We start from the raw sequence: 19,666 nt of genomic DNA on the forward strand, positions 1-19,666 counted from the left end.
TGAAATTGAAACTGTGATTCAAAATCTTTCAACAAACAAAAGTCCAGGAACAATGGCTTCACGGGCAAATTCTATCAAACATTTAGAGAAGAGCTAACACCCACCCTCCTCAAACTCTTCCAAAAAATTGCAGAGGAGGCCGCCGGCGCGCGCAGCCGGCGGGCGCAGCCGGCGCGGCCCGCCTTAGCCTGCGCCGCCTCTAGCCTCGCTTCCGCATCCTTCCCGCACCTCCGCTACCTGTGTTCGGGGTCCTCGGCCGTGCTCGCTGCCCAGAGGGGTACCTGCGCCCGCGAAGAAGCCGCTCTCGGGCTGGCCCTGCCGCGGCGCCCTCAGGACAGTCTCTTCTTCCAGGCGCGGCACAATTCCCGTGGACAGAGAGGCGGCTCCTCGCGCGCCTGAAGGCCGGGCTCTGACCGCGAAGGCTCGGTTGACGCCGGCAGCCGCCACGATTGCCCGGCGCTCGGGCTGCGGAGAACGAGCGGCCATGCCCCGTGATCGCACCGCGGCGGCCTCTCCGGCCCGGCGGCTCCCGCCCTCACCCCTCGCCACCCGCCCTCGCCCCTCGCCTCTGCGCGGCGCCGCCGCGACGCCCTGCCCGCAGGTGGAGGACCCGGCCCGCTCACCCGACCCGAGACGCAAGATGGCGATGGCTGCGTGACTGAGCAGCCCCCGAGCGTCGCTCGGAGAACGCTGAGGACTGACATTGGGCGGCAGCGGAGGGACGAGAGCGGGACTCTGGGGTCGTTTGTTCATCGTGGTTGCGTGACGCTTGACTCCCTCTGGCGTGTTGCGGAGGGGTGTCTGCTGTGGTCCTAAGTCCTAGAGCACAAGGGAGCCACAGTAACCCGTATTTGTGGAGTCGGGGCCCTTGATAGTCGGGAAAATGGCGATGACGCTGTTGGAAGACTGGTGTAGGGGGTTGGACGTGAACGCCCAGAGAGCCCTGCTGGTCTGGGGGATCCCAGTGAACTGTGATGAGGCTGAAATTGAAGAGACCCTGCAAGCTGCGGTGCCCCAGGTGCCCTATAGAGTGCTTGGGAGAATGTTCTGGAGGGAAGAGAATGCCAAAGCGGCCTTGTTAGAGCTCACTGGCGCTGTCGATTACGCCTCCATCCCCAGGGAGATGCCGGGTAAAGGAGGCGTCTGAAAGGTGGTCTTTAAGCCTCCGACTTACGATGCTGAATTTCTAGAAAGGTTTCATCTCTTCCTAGCAAGAGAGGGGTGGACCGTGCAAGATGTTGCCCGTGTCCTTGGGTTTCAGAACCCCACTCCGGCCCCAGGCCCAGATATACCAGCAGAGATGCTAAACTATATTTTGGGTAATGTTATTCAGCCTCTTGTTGAGTCCATATGGTACAAGAAGCTGACACTGTTCTCGGGGAGGGACATCCCGGGGCCTGAGGAGGAGACATTTGATCCCTGGCTGGAGCACACTAACGAGGTCATAGAGGAGTGGCAGGTGTCAGATGTAGAAAAGAGGCGGCGGTTGATGGAGAGTCTTGGAGGCCCTGCTGCTGATGTCATCTGCATCCTCAAGACCAACAACCCTGCAATTACCAGCGCCGAATGCCTGAAGGTGCTTGAGCAGGTGTTTGGGAGCGTTGAGAGCTCTAGGGATGTGCAGGTCAGATTTCTGAACACTTATCAGAACCCAGGAGAAAAGTTATCTGCTTATGTCATTCGTCTGGAGCCTCTGCTGCAGAAGGTGGTGGAGAAGGGGGCCATAGATAAAGATAGCATGAACCAAGCTCGTCTGGAACAGGTTATTGCCAGGGCCAACCACAGTGGGGCCATCGGAAGGCAGCTGTGGCAGACCAGGGCTGCGGAAGGGCCAGCCCCTAACTTGTTCCAGTTGCTGGTGCAGATCCGCGAGGAGGAGGCCAAGGAAGAGGAGGAGGAGGCTGAGGCTGCCCTCCTGCAGTTAGGCCTGGAGGGGCACTTCTGAGTCCTGAGAAAAGGGGCTTTAGCGCAGACCTAGATCACGGCTGCTTTTGTTAGTTTGTCTCTGTGCTGTGTTACAGATGTGTCTCCTAGAAGTAAAGACTTAGTCATGTTTTTTCTGGGGGTACTCAGGCCTGCATATTCATGTAACATTAGTAAAATCATGCAAGCGTGCACCAGAGCTGCTGCAGTAGGAGTCATGCTAGCTACAATGCCAGGGAAAGGTTTGGACACAAGTGCTCAGTGCAAACTGTCATCATAGCATTATCATCAGTTCTGAAAAATATGTGAACGCGTGACACTTCCCATTGAGGTAATTAAATGTGAAATTGCATGTTCAGATGTTTAGTGCAGGGCCTGGCTAACACAAGAAGAGTTCAATAAAAATGTGAACTGTTATTACTACTATTGTAAATAGTTTTTGTGTTTACTGTAAATTGTTCCTGATTTATATTAACAGAAATGTGAATTAGATATTATTATTCAACTTAACAGTGCAAATTTCTTATTTTTCACCTTTAAACATCTAGGTCAGTTCAATTGAAAAGTATTCTGAAACTAAAAAATGGGCTGTTAGAAAAATACTGCAATTATAGAGCTGTGTAAATCAAGTTTTCACTGATTGCAAGGGGCAATTAATATGAACCAGTTACAATATCTGTTCCGGCATTTCAAATCTTTATCATTGGCAACTATATGCCAATAAATTGGATAACCTGGAAGAAATGGATAAATTCTTAGGAAAATACAATCTTCCAAGACTGAACCAGGAAGAAATAGAAACCATGAACAGACCAATCACAAGTACGGAAATTGAGGCAGTGATTAAAAATCTCCCAACACACAAAAGCCCAGGACCAGATGGGTTCACGGGCAAATTCTATCAAACATTTCGAGAAGAGCTAACACCTATCCTCCTCAAACTCTTCCAAAATATTGCAGAAGGCAGAACACTCCCAAACTCATTCTATGAGGCCACCATCACCCTGATACCAAAACCAGGCAAAGATGTCACAAAAAAAGAAAACTACAAACCAATATCACTGATGAATATAGATGCAAAAATCCTCAACAAAATACTAGCTAACAGACTCCAACAGCACATTAAAAAAATCATACACCATGATCAAGTGGGGCTTATCCCTGGGATGCAAGAATTCTTCAATATACGCAAATCAATCAACATGATACATCATATCAACAAATTGAAGGGTAAAAACCATATGATCATTTCAATAGATGCAGAAAAAGCTTTTGACAAAGTTCAACATCCATTTATGATAAAAGCTCTCCAGAAAATGGGCATAGAAGGAAATTACCTCAACATAATAAAAGCCATATATGAAAAACCAACAACTAACATCATTCTCAATGGGGAAAAACTGGAAGAATTCCCTCTAAAAACAGGAACAAGACAAGGGTGTCCACTCTCACCATTATTATTCAACATAGTTTTGGAAGTTTTAGCCACAGCAATCAGAGAAGAAACTAGAATAAAAGGAATCCAAATTGGAAAAGAAGAAGTAAAATTGTCACTCTTTGCAGATGACACGATATTCTATATAGAAAACCCTAAAGACTCTACCAGAAAACTGCTAACACTAATTGATGAGTTTAGTAAAGTAGCAGGATACAAAATTAATGCATAGAAATCTCTTGCATTCCTATACACTAACAACAGAAGAGCAGAAAGAGAAATTAAGGAAACTCTCCCATTCACCATTGCAACCAAAAGAATAAAATACCTAGGAATAAACCTGCCTAAGGAGGCAAAAGATCTGTATGCAGAAAACTTTAAGACATTGATGAAAGAAATCAAAGACGACACAAACAGATGGAGGGACATACCATGTTCCTGGATTGGAAGAATCAACATCATGAAAATGACTGTACTACCCAAAGCAATTTACAGATTCAATGCAATCCCGATCAAATCACCAATGGCATTTTTCACAGAACTAGAGCAAGAAATCTTACGATTTGTATGGAAACGCAAAAGACCCCGAATAGCCAAAGCAATCTTGAGAAGGAAAGATGGAGTTGGTGGAATCAGGCTTCCTGACTTCAAACTATACTACAAGGCCACTGTGATCAAGACAGTATGGTACTGGCACAAAAATAGAAAGGAAGATCAATGGAATAGAATAGAGAACTCAGAAGTAAACCCAAGCACATATGGGCACCTTATCTTCGACAAAGGATGCACGAATATACAATGGAAAAAAGACAGCCTCTTCAATAAGTGGTGCTGGGAAAATTGGACAGCTACATGTAAAAGAATGAAATTAGAACACTTCCTAATACCATACACAAAAATAAACTCCAAATGGATTAAAGACCTACATGTAAGGCCAGACACTACAAAACTCCTAGAGGAAAACATAGGCAGAACACTCTATGACATACATCAAAGCAAGATCCTTTTTGACCCACCTCCTAGAATCATGCAAATAAAATCAAGAATAAACAAATGGGACCTCATGAAACTTAAAACCATAAACAAGACTAAAAGGCAACCCTCAGAATGGGAAAAAATAATTGCCTATGAAACAACGGACAAAGGATTAACCTCCAAAATATGCAAGCAGCTCATGCAGCTTAATACCAAAAAAGCAAATAATCCAATCCACAAATGGGCAGAAGACCTAAATAGACATTTCTCCCAAGAAGACATACAGATGGCCAACACACACATGAAAAGATGCTCAACATCACTCATCATCAGAGAAATGCAAGTCAAAGCCACAATGAGTTATCACCTCACACCAATCAGAATGGCCATCATCACAAAATCTGGAAACAACAAATGTTGGAGAGGGTGTGGAGAAAAGGGAACTCTCTTGCACTGTTGGTGGGAATGTGAGTTGGTACAGCCACTATGGAAAACAATTTGGAGGTTCCTTACAAAACTACAAATAGAACTACCATATGATCCAGTAATCCCACTCCTGGGCATATACCCAAAGAAAACCATAATCCCAAAAGAAACTTGTACCATAATGTTTATTGCAGCACTATTTACAATAGCCAGGACATGGAAGCAACCGAAATGCCCATCAACAAATGAATGGATAAAGAAGATGTGGCACATATATACAATGGAATATTACTCAGCTATAAAAAGGGATGAGATGGAGCTATATGTAATGAGGTGGATAGAACTACAGTCTGTCATACATAGTGAAGTAAGTCAGAAAGAGAAAGACAAATATTGTATGCTAACTCACATATACGGAATCTAAAAATGGTACTGATGAACTCAGTGACAAGAACAAGGACGCAGATACAGAGAATGGACTGGAGAACTCGAGGTATGGGAGGGGGCAGGGAGTGAAGGGGAAACTGAGACAAAGCGAGAGAGTAGCACAGACATATATATACTACCAACTGTAAAACAGATAGTCAGGGGAAAGTTGTTGTATAACAAAGGGAGTCCAACTCGAGGATGGAAGATGCCTTAGAGGACTGAGGGGGGGGGGAGTCAAGGAAGGGAGGGTATATGGGGATATGTGTATAAAAACAGATGATTGAACTTGGTGTACCCCCAAAAAAATAATTTAAAAAAATTGCAGAGGAAGGATCACTCCCAAACTCATTCTAGTAAGACACCATCACTCTGATAACAGAACTAGAAAAAGATATCACACAAAAAAATATAGACCAATATCACTGATGAATATGGATACAAAAATCCTCAACAAAATACTAGCAAACAGAATTCAACAACACATTAAAAGGATCGTACACCATGATTAAGTGGGATTTATCCCAGGGATGCAAGGATTCTTCAATACACACAAATCAATGTAATAAACTATATTTAAAAATTGAAGGAAAAAAGCCATGTAATCATCTCAATAGATGCATAAAAAGCTTTTGACAAAATTCAACACCCATTTATGATTAAAAAAAAACTCTCCAGAAAGTGGACATAGAAGGAAGCTACCTCAATATAATAAATGCCATATACAAGAAACCCACAGCAAACATCATTCTCAATGGTGAAAAACTGAAAGAATTCCCTCTAAGATTAGGAACAAGACAAGGATGTCTGCTCTCACCACTACTATTCAACATAGTTTTGGATGTCCTAGCCACAGCAATCAGAGAAGAAAAAGATATAAAAGGAATCCAAATTGGAAAAGAAGAATCAGAATTGTCACTGTTTGCAGATGACATGATACTATGCATAGAAAATCCTAAAGATGCCACCAGAAAACTACTTGAGCTAATCAATGAATTTGGTAAAGTTACAGGATATAAAATTAACACACAAGAAATCTCTTGCATTCCTATACACTAACAACAAAGGATCAGAAAGAGAAATTAAGGGAAAAGCCCATTCACCATTGCAATGAAAAGAATATAATACCTAGCAATAAACCTACATAAGGAGGTAAAAGACCTGTACTCAGAAAACCATAAGACACTGATGAAAGAAATCAAAGATGACACAAACAGATGGAGTGATATACTATGTCCTTGGATTGGAAGGATCAATACTGTGAGAATGACTATGTTACCCAAAGCAATCTACAGACTCAATGCAATCCCTATAAAATTGCCAAAAGACCCAAAATAGACAAAGCAATGTGGAGGAAGGGATTAAAAAAAAAAACAGGGCTGGAGGAATCAGATTCCCTGAACAGACTATACTACAAAGATATAGTAATCAAGAAAATATGGTACTGGCAGAGAAAGAGAAATATAGATCAATGGAACAATATAGAAAGCCCAGAGATAAACCCATGCACCGATGTTCAACTAATCTATGACAAAGGAGGCAAAAATATACAATGGAGAAAAGACAGTCTCTTCAATCAATGGTGTTGGGAAAAGGACAGCTACATGTAAAAGAATGAAATTAGAACACTCCCTAACACAACACACAAAAATAAACTCAAAATGGATTAAAGACCTAAATGTAAGACCGGTCACTATAAAACTCTTAGAGGAAAGCATAGGAAAAATACTCTTTGACATAAATCACAGCAAGATCTTTTTGACCTACCTCCTAGAGTAATGGAAATAAAAGAAAAATTTTTAAAAATGGGACCTAATGAAACTTAAAAGCTTTTGCAAAGCAAAGGAAGCCATAAACAAGACAAAAATACAACCCTCGGAAGAGGAGGAAATATTTGCAAATGAATCAACAGGCAAAGAATTAATCTCCAAAATATACAAACTGCTCATGCAGCTCAATATCAAAAAACCAAAAAGCCAATCTAAAAATGGGCAGAAGACTAAATAGACATTTCTCTGAAGAAGACATGCAGATGGTCAACAAACACATGAAAAGATACTCAACATCACTAATTATTAGAGAAATGCAAATCAAAACTACAATGAGGTATTGCCTCATACCAGTCAGAATGGGCATCATCAAAAAAATCTACAAACAATAAATGCTGGAGAGGGTGTGGAGAAAAGGGAACCCTTCTGCACTGTTGGTGAGAATGTAAATTGATACAGCCACTATGGAGAACATTATGGAGGTTCCTCAAAAAATTAAAAATAGAGTTACCATATGGCCCAGCTATCCCACTACTGGGCATATACTCAGAGGAAACCATAATTCAAAAGGACACATGCAGGGCTTCCTAGGTGGTGCAGTGGTTGAGAATCTGCCTGCCAATGCAGGGGACACAGGTTCGATCCCTGCTCCAGGAAGATCCCACGTGCCATGGAGCAACTAAGCCTGTGCACTACAACTATTGAGCCTGTGCTCTAGAGCCCGGGAGCCACAACTATTGAGCCCATGTGCCACAACTACTGAAGCCCACGCACCTAGAGCCCATGCTCCACAACAAGAGAAGCCACAGCAATGAGGAGCCCACACGCCACAGTGGAGAGTAGCCCCCCACTCACCGCAACTAAAAAGAAAGCCCATGCACAGCAAAAAAGAGCCAACACAGCCAATAAATAAATAAATAAATAAATTTATTAAAAAAAAAAAAATGCACCCCAATATTCACTGCAGCACTACTTACAATAGCCAGGTGATGGAAGCAAACTAAATGCCCATTGTCAGACAAATGGATAAAGAAGATGTTGTGCATATATACAATGGAGTATTACTCAGCCATAAAAAATAATGAAATTGGGTCATTTGCAGAGATGTGGATAGATCTAGAGACTGTCATACAAAGTAAAGTGTATCAAAAAGAGAAAAACATTAAATAATAATGCTTATATGTGGAATCTAGAAAAACGATATAGATGCACTTATTTTCAAATCAGAAATAGAGACACAGACATAGAAAACAAACAAAGGGACACCAAGGTGGGAAAGGGGGGTTGGGGTGAATTGGGAGATTGTGACTGACATATATACACTAATATGTTTAAAACAGATTAATAATAAGCTGCTGTATAGCACAGGGAACTCCACTTCGCTGTACAGTAGAAACTAACACAACATTGTAAAACAACTATACCCCAGTAAAAAAAAAGAAAAAAGAAAATAAAAATAAAATAGTTATAAAGAACAAAAAAACATAAAAATATGTTTATTGAACATGTATGTCTGTATAATTATATATCTATATAACTATATCCTTTCTCAAAGCCTGAATTTTAAGGTATGTGTATATATTCAGTGAGACAGAGAGAGAGAGAAATCTAATAATCTCAAATGGTCCCTGAGATACTGTGGTTAAGGAAAGATTCTTTGCTTCTGGCCACATTTCGTGTCCTGTTATGCTTCTTTATTCCCAAGAAAAGTAATGAAAAACCAAAAATGAATTCGTCCAAAAGAAACAGTCATGATATCTTTACAGTGTGAGACCATTACAGATTGTACAGCCAATGAAATAAAGTAGCAAAGACAATAAACCAACACTCCACAAAAGATGTATATAAAGTACAGTGAATGTTAACTGATTATTGGGCATTGTAAATATCAGGTAGTAAAACTTGTTTTTCCTGTTCTTGTTTCATATTTATTTGACTAACTGGTTTTATATGGTCCGATAGCAGGTAAGGGAAGCCTCTATCTCCATTTTCGTATGTGGCATCTTTTCTTTGCTATTCTTGGGTTTCAATGGCTTTTTTGATTGGTTCTATGAGCACACATTGGTCCTATGTCTGATCTTTGCCCTACCATCAATAACATCTGCGGTCCATCCACGTAAACCTACACATGCTGTGACAACTCAAATCTTGTCACTGAATTATTTCTTCACATTAGTTATCTCAGGACATTGTATTATACACACATTTCTTTCTTTGTACTCTCTCTTCTCAATTATGATTCTGGATGCAAACAAGCAGAGACTCCCCCTCTTTTGTTCACCTTTGTATTTTAACCAATTATGTGAATATATGTGCACTTATATTACAAAAATAAATTTGAAAAATAAAATAAGGAAATAAAAAGAATGACAAAGAGAATGAAATCAGATTAAATGGTACAATTCTGAAACAAGTCAAGTAAATGGAATTAAATGCAGCACTGAAAACTAATTGAACAAGAAATATCATGACAATAATTTACGATATCAATATGGATTAAATTGAAAGTGACCTAGAAGTAAAATAATATACTATATAATGTTTATAGAATGTCATGGCATGTAGCACATGCTCAGTTATTATTGTTGAATGAATCGGCACTTAGGTCTCATTATATATGGACATCTAACATATGTCAAGGTTTTATTTAAATTTATTTGGAAAGATAGAATTGTTCATAAAAGCTGGCATAGCTATCGATCTAGCAAAAAGTGAAGTTTCTCCCCTCCCTCAAACATCTAATAAAACATTAAAAGGATTATGACCCCGGTGTAAGAGTAAACAAAACATTTTAGATTAATATCTTGAAATCCACATATAAAATCTATGGATGGGAAAAACTATCATAAATAAGGCAAGAAGCTAAGAAGTAAAGCAACAGACATGTATAACTAAATAAAAATTTAAAAAATTTATGGCCAAAAATATGCCTCAAAAGTCAATTGAAAAACAATCATTTGTAAAAATTACTTAAAACTCTGTTTAGTGCAGAAAAATGGGCATATAATTTATGTGCATATAATAGTAATAAGCAAATCAAAATGGTTGCCAAATGTACAAATTTTTTACTCTAATTCAATATATAGTTTAAGAAAACGATCAAGAAAGTCTTACGTACCATTACCTTGGGATAAACTTAAAGACCTTTCAAATTTGGGCTAAGAACTTTTGAACTAGTAGCAAAGGAGTGCTCTCTGATTTTTCTGGCAAACATCTTGGGGAAAAAAATCTGAAGACAGGTATAAATATTCGAAGTACTGATATGCTTTACCTTAGGGTTCTCCAGTGTTGACACAATTGACATTCTGATCCAAACCATTGTTTGTGACAGGGTCTGTCCTGTGCATTATAGGATGTTTAGAGCCATCTCTGACCTCTACTGACCCCTCCTTGTCTGACAGCTATAAAAGTCTTTGGACATTGCTAGACGTACCCTGGTGCACAAAGTCAACCACAGTTAGAGCAAGAGTCTGAATTTCACTATCATATTTTTGTAGCATTTATATAATAGCAACTTAATTTTAAAGGACATAAAAGACTATCAAAGTGAGAGTAGCACAGGCATGCAATGAGATGTTATACAGTCATATAAACAATAAATTGTAGTAGTAATTGGAGGCAAGTCTGTGAAAAATTATTAATAAGGACAACAGGATAAAAGGTAGAAAAATGCTGCATCAAAACATAAAGAGCATTTTGGACATGCAAAGGATTCTATTCATGCATTTTTATAAAAGTGTATGAGCATGTATGTGTACATAGTATACAAAGAGAAGTTTTATAATAAGTTAAGAACTTATGGGACAAAATGTCACAGAATGAAATTTGGTTAAGTCAAGTGGTTTCAAAATAACTGTATATAACAAAATTGAGTGAAAATCTACAAGTAAGTTATATAAAAATATGAAGTAGTAATAATTTAACAACATCAACATGGGTCACTAATAGAAAATTCAATTGCCAACAACTTGGAAATAAAATAATATAACAAAATGGATTTTAAAATGTAGAGAGAAAGCATTATCTGAATTATTCCATCTTACATGAAGGTGTGTGGATTTCAAAATGCGTAAGGAAGAAACAGACGATCTTTAGTCGAATGGTAAAGAAGAATGCCTTCCACCTGATGGCCAAATGTGATGCAACTTTTAGAAATAGATCTAATCACAAAAGACAAAACAATACAAAACAAAACAAAGCAAGGAAAACAGAGGTGTACAATAAAAACTTGAAGAAATTATACAGGGTGATTTATTAGCACTAAAGATGCAGATATTTCTTTGTCATCTTTTTTTAAACCAATGATTTGCAAGTGAAGAATGCTAACCTGAGAGCTCAATTCTTTCAGAAAAAAATTAAAAATAGAAAATCAATGGCGGGGGGGAGTCAAGGAAGGGAGGGAATACGGGGATATGTGTATAAAAACAGATGATTGAACTTGGTGTACCCCCAAAAAAATAATAAATAAATAAATAAAATTTAAAAAAAAAAAAAGGACATCAACAACAATCTGTTGAGTGTCATCAATTCAAAGACTATTTAAGAATGGTCACTGCACAAGAACTGGAAATCTTACAACTCTGTGTGAAAGAAACCAGATAGAGGGACTTCCTTGATGGTCCAATGGTTAAGACTCTGCCTTTCCACTGCTGGGGGCCTGGGTTCAATCCCTGGCTGGAGAACTAAGATCCCACAAGCTGCAACTCCCAGCCAAAAACAACAACAACAAAGAAACTTGATAGATGTTTCTCCAAATCAGACAAGAATCTTAATAACTTACATGACACTACCAATAACTTAAGTTGTAAATCTGAACTGTCAATACAAGCTAAACAATAAATCAAGCAAGAAATCAATGTAAAAAAAGCAAAACAAAGCAAGATAAAACATTAATCAGTTATGCCAAAGGCCAAAACATCTTTCAATTTTCTCGATAGAAAATATTATAAAATTATTGTCCTAAAAGGAGGTACTAAAGAGGATATAGCCAAAAATGGAGACAAAAAGTGTTGTAGACATGAGTAGGCAGTTAATGCCATGTTTCTGAACTTGGTGATTTTTATGCTAGTTTTTGACTATTAAAAAGATAATTTATTGTGAAAAAAAAGAAAAAGAAAAGCAATGGTGAGAACCCATGTGATTAACTGATAGATTTGATCACATGAAATTTATATCCACTTGCAATTTCCCTCAAATACATCTAAACATATATAAAAGAACTAAGTAGCAAACAGCTACTTTGGGGGGGGGGGGTGAACCAACAATTCTTAGTTGGAAAGATTGCAATCAAAACCAGGAATAAAAATTATCTGATCCAATCATACTAAAGCAAAGGATTCACACAGTTAATCTGAGATAGAGAAAGTAAATGGCTAACAAATCAACATATGTATTCAGCCTAACAGGTAATGAAATAATTTCAAAGTAAGCTCATTAGTATTCCCCTTTTCACATTTTACTTTTTTCTTTTTCTTTTTCTTTTTTAACAGAAGGTACTGAGAGAAATATGTCACTTGAAACTGCTCTTGCAAGGAGGTATTTGCAAGCACTCCTTGGTGTGGAACTATTTCATCAGTATGGAAACATGGTCAAACATGCTCCATGTTAAAAGTTAGAAAGAAATGCTTTCACTTCATTGTATATCCCTCCAGCTAATACCCTGTCTCCCTACTCCAGATAATTAATAACAAACTTGGACATAGGTGCTGCTTTTACTGGAAGCACTTTATGCCTCTCCTCCATTTTCTAATTGAGCTTTCATTCCTATCCTGTAATTGGTATCACTGGGCATTGCTTTACCGAATTCAATATTCACTTCTCCTTTTAGCATCATTAAAATACATTGTCTCTTGCGGGTGATTTCTTAGTTTGTGCCCTTGCCGGAACATCAAGACATTTCTCCCGTGAAAATGTGATTATAAAACCTCTGAAGGGCAGTGGTCAGTCAGGTGCTGATACGTCCTGGGCGGGGGGCGGGTAGGGGCCTCCAGGGGCCCTGCCTGCCTTCTTTGCAGCCCCATTGACCGCAGGCCTCAGGCCCTGGGGGCAGAGTCTCACCTGAGTCAGACCCTCCCTGCTGTCTGCCATGGTCCCTTAGGGCACGCGGGTGACCACAGGTCCGCCCTCGGGAAGCAGGGGCCGCGCGCTGGCCGGGCTCTGAGCGGAGGCAGCAAGTGCGGGGTCGGTGACGGGATCTCCACGCACGACAGAGACGCTGGCGGTCGTCCTGCTTGTCCGACGACCCCAGCTCCCAGCCCGCTCGCTCCTTTTGTGTCGGCCGTGTTCTGGGAACTTCCTTCAGTGGCGGCTTCTTGGAAGGTGGCCTCCCGGTGCCCCGTGGTGCCGCATGTGCTGGTTCCCTTTCTTCCAGATCAAGATGCAGGACTACAGTAAATGGTTTGAGCACTTCCTGGCAGGGACAGCAGACGGTGAAGTCACTGTGAACAGCCTTTCTTTCTTTCTTTTTTATTTATTTATTTATTTATTTATTTATTTATTTATTTATTTATTTATTTTATTGTCTGTGTTAGGTCTTTTTTGCTGTGCCCAGGCTTTCTTTTTCTAGTTGCGGTGAGTGGGGGCTACTCTTCGTTGTGGTGTGCAGGCTTCTCATTGCTGTGGCTTCTCTTGTGGCAGAGCACGGGCTCTAGGCGTGTGGCTTCAGTAGTTGCAGCACATAGGCTCAATAGTTGTGGCATACCGGCTTAGTTGCTCCGTGGCATGTGGGATCTTCCTGGAGCAGGGATGGAACCCCCGTCCCCTGCATTGGCAGGCAGATTCTTAACCACTTCACCACCTATGAAGCCCTGAACAGCCTTTCTTAAAAGAAGTCTAAAAATAGTCCTAGTTGCCAAATTGCTTTGAATGAGAAAAACATTGAGCTCTGGGAAGGTAGGTGGACAGGTACGTGCTGTGGTGAGTCCACGTGGACCCAGTGATCAAAGAACACGTTCGGTGACACGTGCCGTGTTAGCTGCGCAGATCTGTGTCTGATTTAACAATTCTACCCCAAAGTTTCACAAACTTCTTAAGAAGAAACTTCAATAAACTCTTTAGTTTTATTTCTCTGGTTTCTTAGGCATTTGATAGCAATGAAAGTATTATTAAACATTCCCAAGTAAAAAAAAAAGAAAAAAGATACATTGATGTTTTAAGCAAACAAGAAAACAACCAGAGTGATCTCTGGGCTACACAGAATTGGTTCTCAGGTAACCTCTGGTAAACATTCTTGGATTTCATTCTCTCTGACCTTCTTCTGCAGTGCCTTTTGGGGCACTTGGACTCGCCTTTCATGGGAACTCTGAGAGGAAGATCCCCATGTGGAAGACTGAATCCCCTCCTGGAAGGATAATGATGGAGACCGAAGCTTTCTCCAGACAAGACAGCAGGAAGGGGTCAAGCACTGGTCCTTCAATCTGGTTTAAGACTCCAAAAGAAATAATTGTGTCTCCTCCAGGCCCATGTTATACCAGCTCAGGGATGAAGCAGAGGAGACATTTACAGCTCTCTATGTCTTCTCATTAGGTACATTTCCATCTTGTTACAACGACCTAGAACCACATGAAATCACTGAGTACTTGGTCTGGACAGGAAGGATGTTTTCCTGCTGATTGTCTGTTCTCAAGAGACCAGTTTATAATCCATAAGAATTCAGTTTGCATTAATCCTTCTCCATTAACTCTCTTGTCTGCCAGAGGTGGAAACCTCCCAACACCTTATCCCAGCCCTGAATTTAAGTTTTCTCCAGCATGATAGACTGAGGCAACTGTCTTGACTAGGTTGCTTGGAGCATTAAAGCATTGACCTGTGGTGGTGACATAGCCCATGAAACCCTTAGAAAATTATCGTTCCCATCTTTATAAGAGGTACAAGTTTGTTCCTTTTATGTGAAACATTGGGCAGTACACTCCTTGGTTTCCTGACACTTTTGCTAAAACTTATAGGACTGTCACATTATATCTGAAGTTGAGACCTTTCAGTTAACCCCTAATTAAAAATGTCTGTAAGTTGTGAGATCTATTTAGACATTGTCAAGCACCATAACCTACCTTAGCACATTATAGGGATTTTCAGATATAGGTTTTAGAGAAGTTCCTTCTGAGAGGTAGTACTATTATAATTCCACTCTCCATTTCAGGAATGAGGTTCAGAGGAATTTAATGATCGGCTAAAAATTACAAGCCGGTTTTGGGATGGAGTCTCAATTGGCATTCTATTAGGATCTTTTCAGTTCTTAAAACTCATGGTTCCCAACCAGAGATGGTTTTGATCCTGGGGATATTTGGCAATGTCAGAAAGGATGCTGCCAAACACCTACAACACGCAGGATAGCACTCCGCACAAGTAATTATCCTGCCTGAAATGTTAACAGTCCCAAAGTGACAAATCCATTTTACACAAGCACTGATCCAAGTTTATTGTGCATACACGTCACCAGGGATTCTAATTCAATTACAAATTCTGACTGAGGGGGCAGTACATACTCTTAACTGTTAAATGACTTTTTAAATACTTCAATTGGTACCCTTTAAGTGAGTACAATTTATTGCGTGTAATTATGCTTTAATAAATTTATTAGAATTAAAAAATTGTAATGTGCATGCCAGGATATAATCTGGAGCAATGCTAGCTGAGTCACACACCTAATGGGGCTGGGAGATATCTCTTCTAACTGGGAAAAAGCAAAGTTTCATCTGTGTATTTTAAGGTAGTGGAATTAAGTTAAGGTAATTCACATTTAATAAATTCATTTCCCCTTGCAAATTAAAAGATTAGCCTTCATATAAAAAGTATGACAAGTTAGTTCAAGACAGAAGAGCAGTACAGCCCCACACAGCATCATGCATGAGCCTTTGAAACACAACACAGAGGTTCACGTCTGACTATAGACTCAAGCGAAGCCCTGCAGGGATCGGAACAATATACCCCCGGACCATCCCATTTGAAAATGAAGATAATATATTAAACAATTTTATTTTAAGAAAGTGTGTATGCAGCAATAATTGATGAACTAATCAAACTGGGCCGAACTGAGGGGCCATCAAAAGAAATTGATTCCACGTATTCCAGACATGTGTTCTGATATTTGAATGTAACATTTATGATCACTCCGTTATTCAAGTTTATTTCATATAACTCTATGAAAAAGTGACTCCAGCGAGGTCGCTTTGAGACCACATGGCGAGGTTGGAAGGATGTGGATGTTTGCACAACACTTGTGACCCCGTATCACACACCTGAACAGGAATTCTAGCTTTCTAGTGAGTCATCCTTTGATGATGAGGATGAGACCGAAAGGATGATATTGATACTGTTTGTTCTCTGCCCCTTGAGTGCTCTGACAAAATTATGAATAGATGGAGATCTCGCATTAAGAGAAACGGAGTGGGGAAATAAAAATAACGAAAATACAAAAAAAAGGGAAACAGAAGGAATAATATTTTCTGGAAGCACTGGAAAATTTTAACCAGAAATAAGATAATATAATAAAAAAACAAAACATGCCATCAGTCCTTCAAAGAATACACCTTACAAATGGACACTGATGGTCCATATCTTAATGAGTCTATGAACTGCGTGGAAAAGACATATTTTGCACAGTAATAAATGTGTGATTTAATAGTTTACATCATCATACTTAAGGCCATCTCTAAGGCCATATTATATCCATACATTTTTTCATGTTTGTCTTTCACTGTAGATTTCACTTGGAGACGTATTTTATTATTAGTATTTGCCAGTAACTATGGTAGATGGTGAACACAAGTTGTACAGCAGAATAAGATCCTAACGAGCAGAAAAATACCCAATGATCAGTGATAACAGCCAATATGATAAAGTTTGGGTTATCAGGAAGAGCAGTTAAGTTAGCGAAATATAAAGGAATTGATGTTCACGAAATTGAAAAACTGCTCTCAGATTTTTCTCTATTGTGAACGTATTAATAGCTGTGGTTGCCAAGAGGAGGTTTTCCCCTTCCACCCCCGTAGGAATAGTACAACGGTTGACTCTACTTTTAGTCAAACAAAAGAAAAAATACTCAGCATGATATATTTCATTTGAGAAGAAATTATTCTTAAGAGATCCACGTAGCCTCCTGAAATAAATGGGAATTTCCAAACACTTCACATCCAAGATTGGGATCACAATCCGGAGAGTAGGACAATTAAAAAGGGAAAAATCTTGGTTACCATAGATATTGCAAAATGTAAAAGTAAGTTACATAAATTGTATAAAGTCAAAATGGAAATAAAAATTCCAAGAAAAATAGAAGAAGCATATTCTACTCCCACAATTAGATCAAAGGCTGGCAACATTTGGATCATGCTTTGAGCTCTGCTATCACGGTCACTGCTTAAGCTTTTAGCAAATAGGACCTTTTATAGTTTATTTCAGCATTTCAGTATTTTCAGACCCCTCCTTAAGTCTTTATTTCTGAAACTATAAATGAAGGGGTTCAGCATCGGTGTGACCACAGTGTACATCACCGAGGCTGTTGCACTTGAGTGTGAGCTGTGGGTAGCAGCAGAGCTAAGGTACACTCCTAAGCCTGTACAACAAAATAAGGAGACAACTGACAGGTGAGATGCACAGGTGGAAAATGCTTTATACTTCCCCTGAGCTGATGAGATTCCACGGATGGAGGAAACTATCTTAGAGTAAGAGTAAAGGATACCAGCGAAAGGACCGCCACCCAGCAGTGCAACTGCGAGATACATCACCATGTCATTAAGAAAGGTGTCAGAACAGGCAAGTTGGATCATCTGTTTGAGTTCGCAGAAAAAGTGGGGGATTTCTAAGACTTTGCAGAAGGACAGCCGCAACACCATTAAGCTTTCTAACACAGAATGCAGGACACTGATGATCCAGGACACCAGAACCAGCAGTCCACAGAACCAGGGGTTCATGATGACCATGTAGTGCAAGGGATGGCAGATGGCCACAAACCGGTCATAGGCCATCACAGTCAGGAGTAAGATGTCCAGCCCTATAAAGAGTGAAAAAAAGTGCATCTGAATGATGCACTCTACATAGGTTATGACTTTGCTCTGTGTCCAGATACTCTGCAGCATCTTTGGGACAGTGGTGGATGTGAAACAGATGTCTACAAAGGATAGGTTGGAGAGGAAGAAGTACATGGGGGTGTGGAGGTGGGAGTCAGAGATGGTGGCCAGGATGATGAGCAGGTTTCCAAGTACAGTGATCAGGTACATGGAGAGGAAAAGCCCAAATGTGAGGGGCTGCAGTCCAGGTGCCCCTGAAAATCCCATAAGAAGAAATTCAGAAACTCCTGTTAGGTTCCTTGCTGCCAGGTGGTGGATGATATTACCAGGAGAGGGGAAAATAGCATGACTATTTTCACACAAACTGGCATTATTCACATTTTTGAAATGGGACCACATATATTTTGCCATGAAGAAATTAATTTCAGTATTTTGTTCATGAATTTGAATCCCTTTTGGGAATGAGCAGGGTTTTTCTCAAGATGTCATGTAGTCACAGTTTTAATGAGAAATTCTTTCATGTATTTGAGGAGTATAAACTGAGTTGAGACAAAGCCCAGGTACTGTCCATGCAGGAAAAGTGCGGTTCTGAAAAAACAAAAGCTCAAAAATCCAGTTGTGGAGAATAGATGCAAAGTTTTAAAATATGAAGCATGCTCGATGGTTATAGGCACTATGAAGATAAAGAAAACAGGTGCAATAGAGCGAGTAAAGGGAAGGTGCTATTTCTTATGCATGTTCAGGAAAGAACTTCTAACAAGGTGATATTTGAACAGACTTCAAGGAAGAGAGAGCCAGTGTCATGAGCACACCTGAGAACGTGTGTGCCTGGCAAGGGAAGAGCCAGGGAAATGGCCTGAAAAAGGTGCTTATTTAAGGTGTTCCAGCTCAAAAAAAGGAAGCCACTCTCGTGAGGGAAATGAGCAGGAGATAAGTGAGAAGTGATGATGTCACAGTATGTTGAGGAACGAGATCGTCTCCCTGCTGATGCTGAAACTTCAGTCACAAGGAGTCCTCATTCATATATTTTGGACGCTTTTTGAAATTCAGTATTTAAAAAAAGCTATATGAAATAAAACTGAAGGAACATACACAGACAAATTCTAAAAGGAAATATGTAAAATAGTTATAATTTAGTAATATCAGTGGTGTCACTAATTTAATTTTAGATTACCAAAGTCTTGGAAATAAAATAATATGGCAGAAAATATTTTAAAACCTGGAGAGGAAGCAGTATCTAAATAATAATTTCCTCTTGCTTGGAGATATATGGATTTAAATATGAATGTGGAAGACAAAGTTGATTTTAGTCAAAAGTAAAGAAGATTGCCTTACAAATAGTGGTTGACCAAGGTGCAAATGTTAGCAATTGATCTAATCACCAAAGAAGAAAAGGACTAATGAGGAATAATAGATGTGGGAGGTAGTTGGAAATATATATAAAGCGTGATTTATTTATTTCCAAGTATGCAGAACGTTTACTTTTTGTTTAAAGCAAGAATTCTCAAGTGAAGAATATTAAAGTGACAGCTCTATGGTCTTTTTTAAAGACAATGGAGTGAATTCATGACACATTTTAACACACAAAGCTTATAAACTGTCAAACATTCTGAACATACTTGTATATATGCATAAAATAAATGGCAAAAGAAATTGATTTAAAAATTCCAATTCTTTGAAAGAATACAACAAAAATAGGAATAAAAAGT

At 39.6% G+C, this 19,666-nt stretch overlaps 1 protein-coding gene and 1 pseudogene across 1 annotated transcript; one reads left to right on the forward strand and one right to left on the reverse strand.

Annotated features, from left to right (window-relative positions):
* Window positions 1-883: 883 nt before the first annotated feature.
* Window positions 884-1,945, forward strand: LOC130837451 (paraneoplastic antigen Ma1-like; annotated as a pseudogene).
* Window positions 1,946-17,345: 15,400 nt separating this feature from the next.
* LOC130836266 (olfactory receptor 7A17-like) lies at window positions 17,346-18,242 on the reverse strand. The gene has a single exon (XM_057708329.1). It carries the CDS (start codon window positions 18,222-18,224, stop codon window positions 17,346-17,348), a length of 879 nt encoding a protein of 292 aa, XP_057564312.1. The 5' UTR covers window positions 18,225-18,242.
* Between the last annotated feature and the right edge of the window lie 1,424 nt (window positions 18,243-19,666).

The sequence above is a fragment of the Hippopotamus amphibius genome, chromosome 15, assembly GCF_030028045.1.
Source record: "Hippopotamus amphibius kiboko isolate mHipAmp2 chromosome 15, mHipAmp2.hap2, whole genome shotgun sequence".
Classification (NCBI taxonomy): domain Eukaryota; kingdom Metazoa; phylum Chordata; class Mammalia; order Artiodactyla; family Hippopotamidae; genus Hippopotamus; species Hippopotamus amphibius.

Bases quoted from the DNA above. Each gene is read 5' to 3' on its own strand.
- LOC130836266 (XM_057708329.1), bottom strand. From the start codon at position 18,224: ATGGGATTTTCAGGGGCACCTGGACTGCAGCCCCTCACATTTGGGCTT.